Below are 13,074 nucleotides of genomic sequence, written 5' to 3'. Positions count from 1 at the left end.
GAGACCAGCCGATGGGCTGACCATCCTTAGCTGAGCCCCCATCCACGCCGCCATCTGCGCCCAGCGCTTCAAATTTTCACGTGCGTTGAGGCAATGTGCGGCCCACAAGGACGTCTTTATTTCGTGGCCGCACGTGGGAAGGGCAACATCCATCTCCGTCGCCAACGCCAACATGCGTTCCATCACCAGCGGATCTAACAGTTCCTATGTTACATTGGGGTATGCATAAACTGCCAAGGCTATCAAGGCGCTTCTGTAAGCAAGGGGCGACTCTGAGCTCTCCCGCCTACGGTGCTGAAATTTCCAAGTTCTGTTGTCTGGTGGCTTGTAGACCTCCGCCATCTCCTGAAAGGCTTGTGTAAGCGTCTTATTCTTTTTGGCGGGAATGGAGCGAAACACGGCCAACGCATCGTCGTCCAGCATGGTGGGTAAGGCAATGAGCGCCTCTTCCTCCAACCATCGGACTGATTTGTAGGTGGCCTCGAAGCGCCAGTGAAAGGCACTCCAATCGCCGCCAGCTGCCACGAACTCGCGCACGTGGGGTAGGTGTCGGCCCCGGTCGGCGCTCTCCTTCGCAGCGGGCGTCGCGATGGACGGTGAAACTTTGCGCGGGAGCGACGAACTAGCGGCCGACGCACCGCTTTCTGCAGCGGTGGTCAAAATGGCGGCCGTGACACTCAAACTTGGCGGGAACAGTGCAATGGCGGCCGTCTCCACCCTGCCCAAAATGGCGGCTGTACTCACCAAAGGGGGACCCCCTCCGAGGCACCGTCACCGGCCCTATGCACGTCCACCCCCGGACGGTCCACCACCGGACTACCTCCAGCGGCGATCGGTGTGACGAGATTGACAAGGCGGAGGAGCACAGTTGTTAGCGTGCCCAACTGGGTCTCCACCCTCTGCCACGGCTCGTCAGGGCGAAGCTGTTGACCTGGCTCCGCCGCACCATCCGCCGCAGGTGCGACATCGGCACCCGTCATGGGCTCCATCACCGAGGCGACGGCAGCCAGGGTCGGCAGGAGCTGAGTCGCCGTCTCGTCGTCGTCGGAGGACACTGCAGGTGGATTCTTCTTTTTATGATGTTTAGACATCGTGTCTTGCAGAATTCTATCAGAACAAGTGCACATCTTGATACCACTGTAATAAGTGGCTCCGACACGGTAAGAACTTGAAGTCGTTTATAAATAAATCTTCGGTACAGCTTGGTTGTCTCTTGTCTCGATCTCACTACGGAATAATCGCCGCCCAGGCGGCTTCGCTGCCCCATGCCACGTGGCGCTTACCCGCTCGCTAACACGCCGCTGGCTGATGGCACGCTAGGGAGTGGTTGAGCGGCTGGAGGTCGATCCGCCACGTGGCCAATGGAGATGGCGGGCAGCAGCGACGGGGAGCTCCTCTGGATCTTCAAAACCGACCTCGCACTTTGCTCCGGCTCCCGCATATATGCGCTCCCCGGCAACTAAACCCCGCCTCTGGCCACGCCCCTCATGGAACCTTCGGGAACGTTCCAGAGGCTTCCCTGGTGGCTCTGCCCCTCACCTTTGCTCTAGATGTAACCCCTACCCCAGATAAACCACAACTGGATGACAAGTAACGCCCCACATAATACAGGAGATGGCGATCTCATTACAAATGTATGAGGGAACACCTTTTTTTTATAACGCGGATGCGAATTGGATATAACGCAATTGAGTGAACATAACGTCGCACGAGTAAGGAGTAAGCAGTTTTACGGCTACCTTGGTGTAGCATCACAATAGGCGAGATGCTGCTGGATGCTTATAGATGCTACCCACGCACCTCAGTCTGTATACGCATCTCACATGTTATCACAGACAGTGCTTTACCCTATATTATTTATTGTAACGCGATTTTTCTATAACGCAGTGTTCTTCAGGAACCCAACTACTGCGTTATAAAACAGATTTGTATGGGTTTTAATCATTCTGATTTTGGATATTATTTTATTATTGTAAAACTACATTTTAACCGTGAAAACATCTGTAATTTGAATTATTTCACCGAAAGCATGTGTGTTTTAAAAACATAGTTTACATTTTCATTACTTTACCCTTTCAAAAATATTCAACAATAGCAATTGTTTTTAAATACCAGAAAGCCTATTTAAGTCTCAAGATTCTTTGGCTGGATGGTCTTGCTTGTGAAATTCGGCAAATTCCATGTGGTGATAACAAGCCCATGGATTCCAGAAGTGTATCAACCTCCTGTTACTGTTAAACTCATATAACCGATCCCTTCCAATCATTCCCACTCTGGTGCAAATGTAGGACTCGTACTCGGGTTGTCTTTCTCGTTCCGTTTATTTGCTCTTTAAAGTCCACACCTTCTCCTCATCACCGCTCCGTGTCTCCCCGTTCGCTCCGTCACGCTATCCACCATCAATGGCACTCTATGTCTCTCCGCTCTCTCTCCTCCTCTCCCAGAGTCCGTCACTCCGCTGCTACCCTACTCTGTCTCTCTCCGATGCATTGCTATCACTGCTACCACTCACTCTGTCTCCTCTATCCACTGCGATCGTACTTTATCCTATCTCTCTCCACTGCTACCGTTATCGTATCTTCCACTGCTACTGTACTTTATCCTGTCTCTCTCCACTGCTATCGTTATCGTATCTTCCTCTACTTACTCCTGCTCTTCGCTATTTCGGGCACCATTACTCCAACTCCTATCCAGACTCCAGCTTTAACCAAGACTCCAGCTTCCACCAAGACTCCCGTCTCTACGTTACGCTATCCTTTTATATCCACCCCAATCAGTCCCTATTAATTATCTCACCCCCCGATTACCCCTCGCCCCCCAGGCTCCCAATCTCACGTGACCTTGTTGTTCCCGCCTGGGCGACACCAGTCATTAAGCCCTCACCCTCTTAGCCAATCACCGGCCTGTATCCCCGGTTGCCCTTAACACCTGTTACGCCACTTAACGTGTCTCCCTCACGTCTCAGCAACAACAACATCGTCCTCAAATACCCCCTGCTGTACACTTGCTTGCTTGCATAGCAACAGACCCACAGAGCGCGTGGCGCGGCAAATTCCAAGTCCTACACAAGTGTAGTGACATGGAATGGGTCACTATGGCGCGAAGCGCTGGTTGCTGGCAGAGAAGGGGATCTGCTGTTGTAGCAGCCCAGTCTGCCAGCAGGTTACGTGGTAAGCCAGAGAAAGGGATGTGGGGAAAAGGTAATAGAGGGGGCACGTGAGGTAAAGCACGGGACTTCTAGTAAGTTCTAGAAGGAGGGTGTGGCAGAAGGCGGAGCGAGGCCACGCTGGGTGGATAAAAGGGGATCCCGAACAAGGTTTGGGGCTGTTGTTTGGAACCCGTCCTTGCTACTGGAGTCTTCGTCACCGTCTTAACCTCCTCGGCGTTGTTAGTCAGACAGCCTGTTAGCTGTCCTGACCAGAGTCTAGTTACTCCATGTACCTGTGAAGGCTATAATAAAAAGTGCCTCCTACTATTAGTGTCTCTGTGTGACTAACTACACAAGTGTCACCCGACGCAAGCATTAATGATTTGCAATACATTGACTTTATCCTGTGGGTACACTTTAGCCATAACTTAAGTTAGAAAGTCATAGAACCCATCTGACTCTATGGATGCTAATATTCACAAGCCAAATGTTTTATTGGTCTATGACAATTTTTTTACCAGAGTATATTTATCAGTACATTTTTTTTAAATAATTACTGTGGTCGTGAATAGGGAAGGGCTAGTGATAAAAAGGTTACAAACAAAGCTTAACAACACAAACTTTTATAAAGATAGACAGCAGAACGCAAGCCCTTTGGACGTGGCCATCTATCCCCTTCCATCCATACACTTCCCTACCATTTATATAATAATTTTTTTTATACTAAAAGCAGTTTTTGTTTGAGTTAGCACGTTACCCAAAATCGGACAACTGTATGTACATACCTGGGATATCTGCTGATGTGAATGCTCAATCATTACCTATAAAAATATGTGCAAAAACACACTCGTCAATAACACTGCTGTAAAAAAAATATAGGCCAGGAGAGATATATTTAATAAAGGTTGGAGACTGCACTGAAGACTACGGAGCCTGATTAAATTTTAATGAAACACGTTTATCTGAGGGCTAGTTTTAAATAGGCGTATGAATAATCGCTATTAGCAAGTTACTATTAAGGCCAGCATGGCGCACGAGGAAGTGATGTTGCCAGCAACACGTTCGGCCGCCTTTGTCTCTAGAGTGCTGATGATTGCACATTTTACAGTGTGCTCATTTGAGGCTAAATAGGCCCAATCCGAGTTCTGATATTATCTGCTGATGATTTTAGACGTGCCTGGGAATCAAAGTCTGTTTGCCAAGTTCATGGTGAAATGCACTTTCCACTGTACCACCACTCACCAGAATGCTAATAACATACATACATACCAGTCAGCTGCATCATGGTAGCAGACACACACTCTGAATGTGAGGAATGTCAATATTTGACTGTACCATGAGTACTGCTGCTGGAGATAAAAATGAGTGGTCTGTTACTCCATGTTCACAGTTTGAGGACGTGCCTTCAAATTATTGGGACTGTGGTGCGCAGAAGTTGCTGGATCTGGCAGACGTGAGAGGCGTTGTCGAGGAGCGGAGACATCAGATGCATGAGCAGTGATGAGGTATTGACGCAGGAATATGCATGCAAATTGTGACTTTAAACAGATCCTGATGAATGTTAGTACGCAATGATCAGTTCATGTGTTTATGTTCCGCATATTTGCAATATGCTTGTAAATTTTCTGTTATTGTATTGCGTCACAATTGTAGCAACAGTATGTTAAGGTTATACGGGTGGTCGTTGTCGTTGTTGTGTGTGTGCGCGTGCCCCTGTGTGTGTGCAAGTAGTTACTCATTAAGCCCCTTCTGACAAGCAAGCCAGGATCGGGACTCAAGGTAAGTGAAAATAAAACGGAGTATTTTTTCTTTTCATGTTATTTCACGTTTTATGTACTATACACTATTTATTACAGTATTAAATGCAAATGTTAATATTCATTTTTTTTTAGTTTAACAATGCTTAATTCTTTTGTTGAGCCGTAGCACATTTTATAATACTGACCGTATAGGCAGTGAGAGCTAATTTAAATAGGGTTCATTATATTCTATGTTCTATGGTTCTTTCGGTAAAGTCACGTTGACAGAAAAAAATAACAATAAACTAAAAAATTAAGTGAATAAACATATCACGACGTTTCGATCGCAACACAAGCGGTCGTCATAGGCAAAGGAGTCAGCCTCTAAAGGCAAGCTGTTTATAAGAGTTTGGGGATGGGCATAGCCCAAGTGCATCACCAGGACCGGAAATATGGGCGGTACACTAATGCGAAGCAACAATGCCAATGCAGCTATCAACAGAACCAGGAGCATGGGCGGTCCACAAGTGCCTATGCAGCAATGATGCTAATGCAGCTGCAAAAATCCCTGCAACCCGCTCCACACACCACATTGCCGACGGTGGAGGTTGATTATACAATTTTATATTCATTATACATTATACTATTGTATATATGGAGATTCGTTCAAGACAGTGTTATTTCTTTAATATGGTTATGGCAGTAGACAGGAGAGGCCGGCTACTTGGTTAAACATTTAATGCACCAAATATTGTTGTTTAGTCCACTGGTAGGCTGAAGAGCCATCACAACCATATTTACCAGGTACAATATTGAATTTGAAACTACGTCAAACATCAGGACAAAATCTCTAGAAATTCTGACTAACAATCTAAGATGTCTGAATCTCTGAGTTACTTTAAATCAGTGTCATGACCTCATAGGAACACCCAATGAGATTTTTATTATATAGGCAGACCTCGTTTAACATCCAAGAGGCATTCCTGAAGTGAGAGCAAATTGAAATAGCGCTTAAAGGGTTAATTATATTATTGTGTATGTGGAGATGCGTTCCCGACATTTTTATTTTTTTAATATAAGCAATATGAGGGCTTCATTGGGGTATTGGTAATAGTGCTAATAATAATAATGCTAAGACGAGGTTGGAGCTGCTCCGCTTCCAATTAGGGTCTTAGTGATGCCCTCAGTTAAATTTCTGTGGTGAGGATTCTTTTAGGTGGAGCCTGAGACTTTATACTGGTCTCGTGAGTTCTCATCTGGCTAAACAAACTGTAAAAACGTTGGAAGAAATATATATATTTTTACAGAAATAATCGTGACCACAAATAGTTTGATTTGTGGGGAGGGGGGGGGGAGTCTGAGTGAAGAATGGGGAAAGGTATATTTTCTCACTCGTAAGCGCTTTATGTTTTGATTTCATTTTTTTGTTATAAAAAAAAACTTTTCTCCAGGACAAGAGCACTATAACGAATCAGAATTATATGGGATCGAGCTAAGCGAGGTCTGCTTGAATGTTAACCATTACAAATGCATGTATTAACATTTTAATAATAATATATGTGGACCAATGATTAACATATGCATTACTCACTATAAAAACTGAACATACTAGCCTGTGTCAGAATAGCATTTTTACTGAAGCTTAATACTAACTGTTATAAATAGTATAGTTTATGATTAAATATATCAACTGCTTTAAAAAAATTATATGCTTCCAAGCCACACTTTATTTCACAATGTCACCTCAATTAAAGTTATGATATCTATATAAATGGATTCCCTCATTATTACTTGTCTGAATATGCTGGTAGAATTAGGCGAGTAAACCGCTGCCTAATTCTGCTTAGTGTAGTGTCCTCATAAATAGGCTATGCATGTGTCTGTGTGTGCAGACAACTTTTGGTGCACCCTACTACTTGAGCTGTGCGTTCACTCTGCTGACTGCTCTACAACACAGAACGACAAGATGGGGCAGCTGGCTGATGATGTCGCAACTTCGCCAGAATGGAAATCCTTGATAATGAGTCAAGTGCTGATCAGCCTGGCCCTGATCTGTATGGTATTCCTAACTGTACGGGCTGCCCTGCAAGTAGTGGGGTCAACAATCTGCCCAGTGGGCTTCCCCCCTGGTCCTAAACCATTACCGCTGCTGGGGAACATCACTGTCTTAAGTTGCAAGAATCCCCACATTGGCATGCAAGAATTGGCCAAAAAATATGGAGAAGTCTGTACCATAATGTTGGGGAGAACGCCTGTTGTGTTGGTGAGCGGCTACCAGGCAGTCAAAGAGGTCCTGGTGAATCGAGGTCACGAGTTTGCTGACCGACCAATAACTCCCCTTTTTACTAAACTCACTCACAACATTGGTATCGCATTAGCACCCTATGGAGACGCATGGAAGCAGCAGCGCCGATTTGCTTTGTCAACATTGCGCAATTTTGGCTTCGGAAAGGCAACAATAGTCGACAAAATATTGATAGAAGCGAGGTATCTAATAGAGACTTTCAAACACGAAACCTCAGCGTTTGACCCTCACTTGAATTTCAACAATGCTGTGGGCAACATAATTTGCTCCCTCCTGAACGGGATCCGATATGATTATAACAATGAGCAGTTCCAAAAGCTTACACACCTCCTTGAGCATCTCGTGCAGTTACAAGCAGAGCCGCTGGTAATACTGTGTAATGTATTCCCATTTCTGCTAAAGTTGCCTGGGCCATGGCAGAAAGTATTCCATATTCACACAAAGTTGCAATGCTTGCTCAAGGATATAGTATCTGAGCACCGTGCCACAAAAGATCAACACAACCCCAGGGACCCGATTGACTCATATCTAGCTCAGATTGATAAGGAGGACAATCCCAACAGGAGCTTTACTGACCAGACCCTCATTCTGATATTGATGGAACTTTTCATTGGTGGCATGGAGACTACCTCCAACACACTACGCTGGGGCCTCCTCTTCATGATGATGAACCCCGACATTCAAGCCCGATGTCATGAGGAGATTGACAGAGTTGTGGGATCCGAGCGATCGCCATGTATGAAGGACAGACGCAGCCTGCCCTACTTGGATGCTGTGATCCATGAGATACAGCGCTTTGGTAACATTCTTCCATTTGGAGTTTTGCACCCTACATCTAAAGATGTGCAGTTCAACGAATACTTGTTTCCAAAGGGAACCCATGTAATGGTAAACCTCATGTCTGCTTTTTACGATGACATCCACTGGAAAACACCACATAAGTTTAACCCTGATCATTTCCTTGATAAAGATGGCCAGTGTATCCAGTCGGATGCTTTCCTGCCATTCCCTGCTGGTCCCCGTGTCTGTTTGGGGGAAAGTTTAGCCAAGATGGAGCTTTTCATTTTCTTCACATCTCTCTTGCAGCACTTTGAATTTTACTGGCCCAACTCCGTCTCTCCTCCCACTTTAGCTGCCAAATTCAGTACCACTCTATCGCCACACCCCTATAAATTAGGGTTACGCATACGCAACTCACCGTAGCTAAGACAAGATTACGACCCATAGACGTCTTAATGTGTAAAACTAAACACCTTTTGTCTTAGCTTTGTACGGACTTTTTTGCAAATCATGGCAATTGTCATTAGGCCATATTGTAATGCCCAGTTGCAGGAAGTCAATTCAAATTTAAATGATTGCAATTAATGTAAGTGATATGCAATATAATCCTTTGCTTCAATAAATATACGTATTTTAGAACTTTAATACATCGACTATACAGTTTTAATATTAATTTCAGGATTGGTCCCAGTTTCTCGTTTCCTGGAGTAATGTCTCTGTAAACATACTTACGTAAAATCATTACACTCACTATATCCATATACCAGCATAGCCATTACCTCAAATAACTCACACTATTAATGATAAAATAAAAAACACTCAATCCAAGTCTGATTAAAGGAACCTTACTATTGTGAGCTCTGAATTAAACAAGAACATAACCATTGTCCTGTCATCATTCAACTCATAATCATTCAACTGCTCACCTGCGAAGCTGACAGTGGTTATGTTCAAGTGTGGTGGCATTAAACATAAATATTGTTGCTTCATGTTTAAATTTGAGGACCACTGGTTTGTAGATGAGGACCCACTTGTGCAGCCACCGTAGATTTTTCATGCAGTGCAGGTTCGAGTAATTCCTTGGTACTCAATAAAAATACATCATGGCACAAAGGTGGCATAGGGTAAGGTATCAGACATTATCCTGGCTTGTATGACTCAAACATTGTGTAATGATTAGCATACTGGACTTGCAATCCAGAGAACAATGGTTTAATTGGATATCATGGCACAGCAGTGGAAGTAGTGCAGCCTCTGTCCACCCAGCATCATTAATGGTTATACCACAATTAAGTTGATCAGCTAGTAACATGTGGTAGGGTAAACTGTGACTAGGCCCACCTCTTTAAGCACATGGAAGAGTAGGCCAAATACCCTCTGGAGTTCCCTCAAGTGTAGAGGTGTATGCTAGCAATTGCAGGCATACTCTTTTATTTTTCTTGAAAAACGAGGGGAAATTTACCCAGTTTTGTCAGATCTAACAAAGTTAGGGAATCACCAGATAAACCTAAAAAAAGTCACCAGATATCGCTATTTTAACATTTGAAAGTTGCCAAAAATGTTGCCAAAAATATGTAACTTGAATGAATGAAATTACTCATATTCTTAAAATGTATTTTGTTCGTAACATGTGAACATGAATGATGACGTAGATATAAATTAAATATTGTAGTTCTGCATTAATGTCAGTCAAGTTGGCTACCTGCATAGCTCCTCAGGCAGCTTTGAGCCAGCAGTCAACATCGTTCTTTACCAGCACGTTATCTTTATTGCTGTTGTCCGCATTTTAAAAAGTCACTAGACCATAGTTAGTCAACCTGATACTTTTTCATCACTTCGGAAAACTCAAAAGTCACTAAACATAGTAACACAATTACTTGGTTTGCAACACTGACCTTAACACACGGAGACTTGGGCCAACCACTGGTACCTAAAGATGACTTGTTGACCAATTAAGAGTCTACAAGTGCTGTGCAATTTATGAGTTTGTGATAGATAGTGAGTGCAATTCATTACTAAATTCCCATTGGAATTGATTACGGATTCCTGACTTTCGGAATAAGTAACCGTTAAGATCATCTTTTGTATATTAACTGCTTGTGCAGATGATCCACATGTGCAGACAGTGCTGCTGAGTGCGAGAGCGTGGGTATGAAACTGGGTGATAATGTTTTGTTATTGTTTCTGATCATCCTGTGTTGCGAAATGCTATTGTAGTGAGTCACTTCTGAGACACTAAGAGTAGGAGGCAACACACTTTTATTCTACACTTAGACACTTGTTCACACACGGTATAACTATAAACGGGTCTGGACTGCCGGTTCGCTGCCTGACCCACGACGCCGGAGATGAAGACGTAGCATGACGGGTTCCATTCCAACGACAGACAGCCCTGATCCAGCCTCGGGACTTCCCTTTTATGCCTCCCGGTGTGGCCTGGCTCCGCCCTCGGCCACCCCCCTTCTGGAACCCACCAAAAGATTCTGGGCTATACTCCACGTGTCCCCTCAGTCACCTTTGGCCCACATCCCTTACCTCCGGTCTATCACATACCCTGTTAGCCGGCAGGGCTGCTATGTCCTCATATCAACCAGCGCTACGCACCCGAGTGACCTATTCCATGGCATTGCATGTTCTGCTGGCAGATCGGCTGTTACACCCTGCTCTGCTGGCAGATCGGCTGTAACGCCCACAATTCCCCTCTCTGTCAGAAACCATCGCTATGCGCCGTAGTGACCCATTCTATGTCACTACACAATTATGACTACCCTATCATAGTGTAGTGAGTCCAACTGAGTCACAGACGTTGTCTTGGGAGCAACACTATTTATTCAACCAACTTCAACATAACATAACACAACCCACACTCGGGTATCGAATGCCTGTCTAACCACCCTACGGCAGACCTAGACATGGTGCGCTATCCCGGCCCGGACCACAAGCTGGGTCCCAGACCGTATGGCTAGAGGCTTCTTCTCCCCGACATTGATCTACATCACCAACTACACGAAAGAACCCCAAGCTCCTCACGGGGCCCCCGTTATATCGCCCTGGGCTGGGCTGGTTCTGCCCTTCGTCCCGCCCACCTTCCAGATCTCTCGAGCTCTTTCTCAAAGGCTCCCGAGAGCTCTTTTAGACCTCGTGACCGCCCAGCGGCCCCTGTCCACCGGTGGCCTCCCTCCAATATAATTCGGTCACATGTCAGCAGGTCAACCAGCGTATCATGCCCCAACGTAACCCTGGCTGGCTGACACTCCCTCTCGTTCCCTCACCGGGAACTCGCACAGCACACTGCTCGCTGTGCCTCCACACTGACGAGTGCTCCCCCAAGCCCGGCTAGGGCTGGTACTATGCGTCATAAGTGGGCTACACATAATGGCAACACATTATCCGCCGTGGCTTCGTAAGCCCGGCACCACACAGTGACAATCACAGTCACTACAATAGAATGATGTAAGCCACGTTTGACAACACTGTACAGCAAAGCATTGCCCATCGCTGGGGTTATGTTCTTAAAAATAGCCACAATCGGCAAATCCGTTATCCGCAAACACAAAGATATATAGGCTAACGAAGGTTTGGTTCATGGTTTGGAAAACATCCCCTCCTTTTGTTTTTATATTACCCAACGTCAACTAAAACATTAAACAGGAAGTTTTTTGTATTAAATTTGATTAATATTTTCTCGTGTTAAATATAACTTATGCGGTAAATTTATAGAATGAAAAAAATTACGTAGCGTACCATACACATATCTGTGTACAGTAATGTACATGACAGGACGAAAAATCGTGCAGCTGAATCCGACTGGAGGCCGGGAGCACGGGAACTGATACCAGCAAACAAGATGGAGATACAATGGCATGTAGCATCATTGCTTGCAGTACAGTTACTATGCACACAGGAATCTCGCAGTGAACTACATATCCTCCAGCAACAGGGTCGCGATTGGCGAACTGTTGCTCAATACATTTGGTGCAAAACCGAGATAGCTTCACCCATAAGAGGGAAGAATATGCATTTTCTCAACACATTCCTGCGGAGGGAGCCGATAGGAACGTTGGGTTGCTCGGTCAATGACCAGGGTCAACGGCGGCGTGGTGCATTCCGCAAATATGCCCGACTGTGAGGGCGGGCACAAGCCGGCGTGAATAGGTTAAACGTTGAGTTTTATAAGGGCACCACGGGGTGACCAGCCCCTCCCCACCCAGCCCCACCCCTCCCACCCCCCAGCCAGCCCCACCCTCCCCACCCAGCCCCTCCCCACCCTCCCCACCCAGCCCCTCCCCACCCAGCCCCTCCCTCCCCACCCACCCCCTCCCTGCACGACGGACGGACGGACACAATAATCCCCTGTGGGCTGGTGTAACCAGGAAGTTCCTACCAGTATCACTATCAATATCTGCCACACGATATTAATGATTTTGAGATGCCAGTTTTTCTAAATTGTCACTGATTATCGCTGTATATAGACTACAATTTTTAAAACCGATTACCTTTCATTACCGGTAACATTGTAAAAAATTATCATAAGCCATTTGCCTCTTTTTCACATACACGATATTAAAAATAAAGATAAATGTACAACTATGTGTTGCATTTCTTTGCGTGTCATCTTTTATATGGTGTAATGGTTAACATACTTGACTTGTAATTCACCACTCGTGGTTAGTTTCTATCTCCTAGCGAGCAGTGATAACAAGTGGGGTAAGTTTATCCCTCTTGTGTCCACCCAGCCAGATATATGGGTGCAACAATATTACAGGCAGTCCTCCACTTACGAACACCTGTACTTACGAACTAGCTTCCATGAAATATAAAAAAGCACTGACTTCAAACGAGAACTCGCACTTGCAAACTGAACTGTGGAATTATTCTGATCAGTGGAGTGATTTTCCGCAAGATGTAATGAGCCAGCCTCGTGCTGGGAGTGTGTGTGTACACACTCGCACATTGTGCGTGTGTGTGAAAGTGAGTGTGTGGGAAGTGGTAGAGTAGCGGTTAGTAGGCTGTGCTACAAAAGCGTTGACCCGAGTTTGCTTCTTGCTCATGGCCAACACCATTGAAGATATCTTAACCGGTCCTGAGACTACCTATGTCGA

General features: G+C 45.3%; 1 protein-coding gene across 2 annotated transcripts; it reads left to right on the top strand.

The window, feature by feature from the left end:
• The first annotated feature begins 4,527 nt into the window (after window positions 1-4,527).
• LOC133359094 (cytochrome P450 2F2-like) lies at window positions 4,528-12,186 on the top strand. 2 transcript variants are annotated; one of them, XM_061577479.1, is made up of 3 exons: window positions 4,528-4,653; window positions 4,880-4,927; window positions 6,780-12,186. In XM_061577479.1, the coding sequence occupies exon 3, from the start codon at window positions 6,854-6,856 to the stop codon at window positions 8,393-8,395; it is 1,542 nt and encodes a 513-aa protein (XP_061433463.1). In that variant the 5' UTR covers window positions 4,528-4,653; window positions 4,880-4,927; window positions 6,780-6,853; the 3' UTR covers window positions 8,396-12,186. The 2 variants fall into 2 exon arrangements, with proteins under 2 accessions (XP_061433463.1, XP_061433464.1); XM_061577480.1 differs by having other exon boundaries at window positions 4,543-4,653; window positions 4,877-4,927.
• Window positions 12,187-13,074: the final 888 nt, after the last annotated feature.

Source organism: Lethenteron reissneri, chromosome 64 (genome assembly GCF_015708825.2).
Source record: "Lethenteron reissneri isolate LAM-NWPU_2019-01 chromosome 64, ASM1570882v1, whole genome shotgun sequence".
NCBI classification, from domain to species: Eukaryota; Metazoa; Chordata; class Hyperoartia; order Petromyzontiformes; family Petromyzontidae; genus Lethenteron; species Lethenteron reissneri.
Note: the sequence above shows the minus strand (reverse complement) of the source record. Positions and strands in the feature narration are given on the sequence as shown.

Bases quoted from the DNA above. Each gene is read 5' to 3' on its own strand.
- LOC133359094 (XM_061577479.1), top strand. From the start codon at position 6,854: ATGGGGCAGCTGGCTGATGATGTCGCAACTTCGCCAGAATGGAAATCC.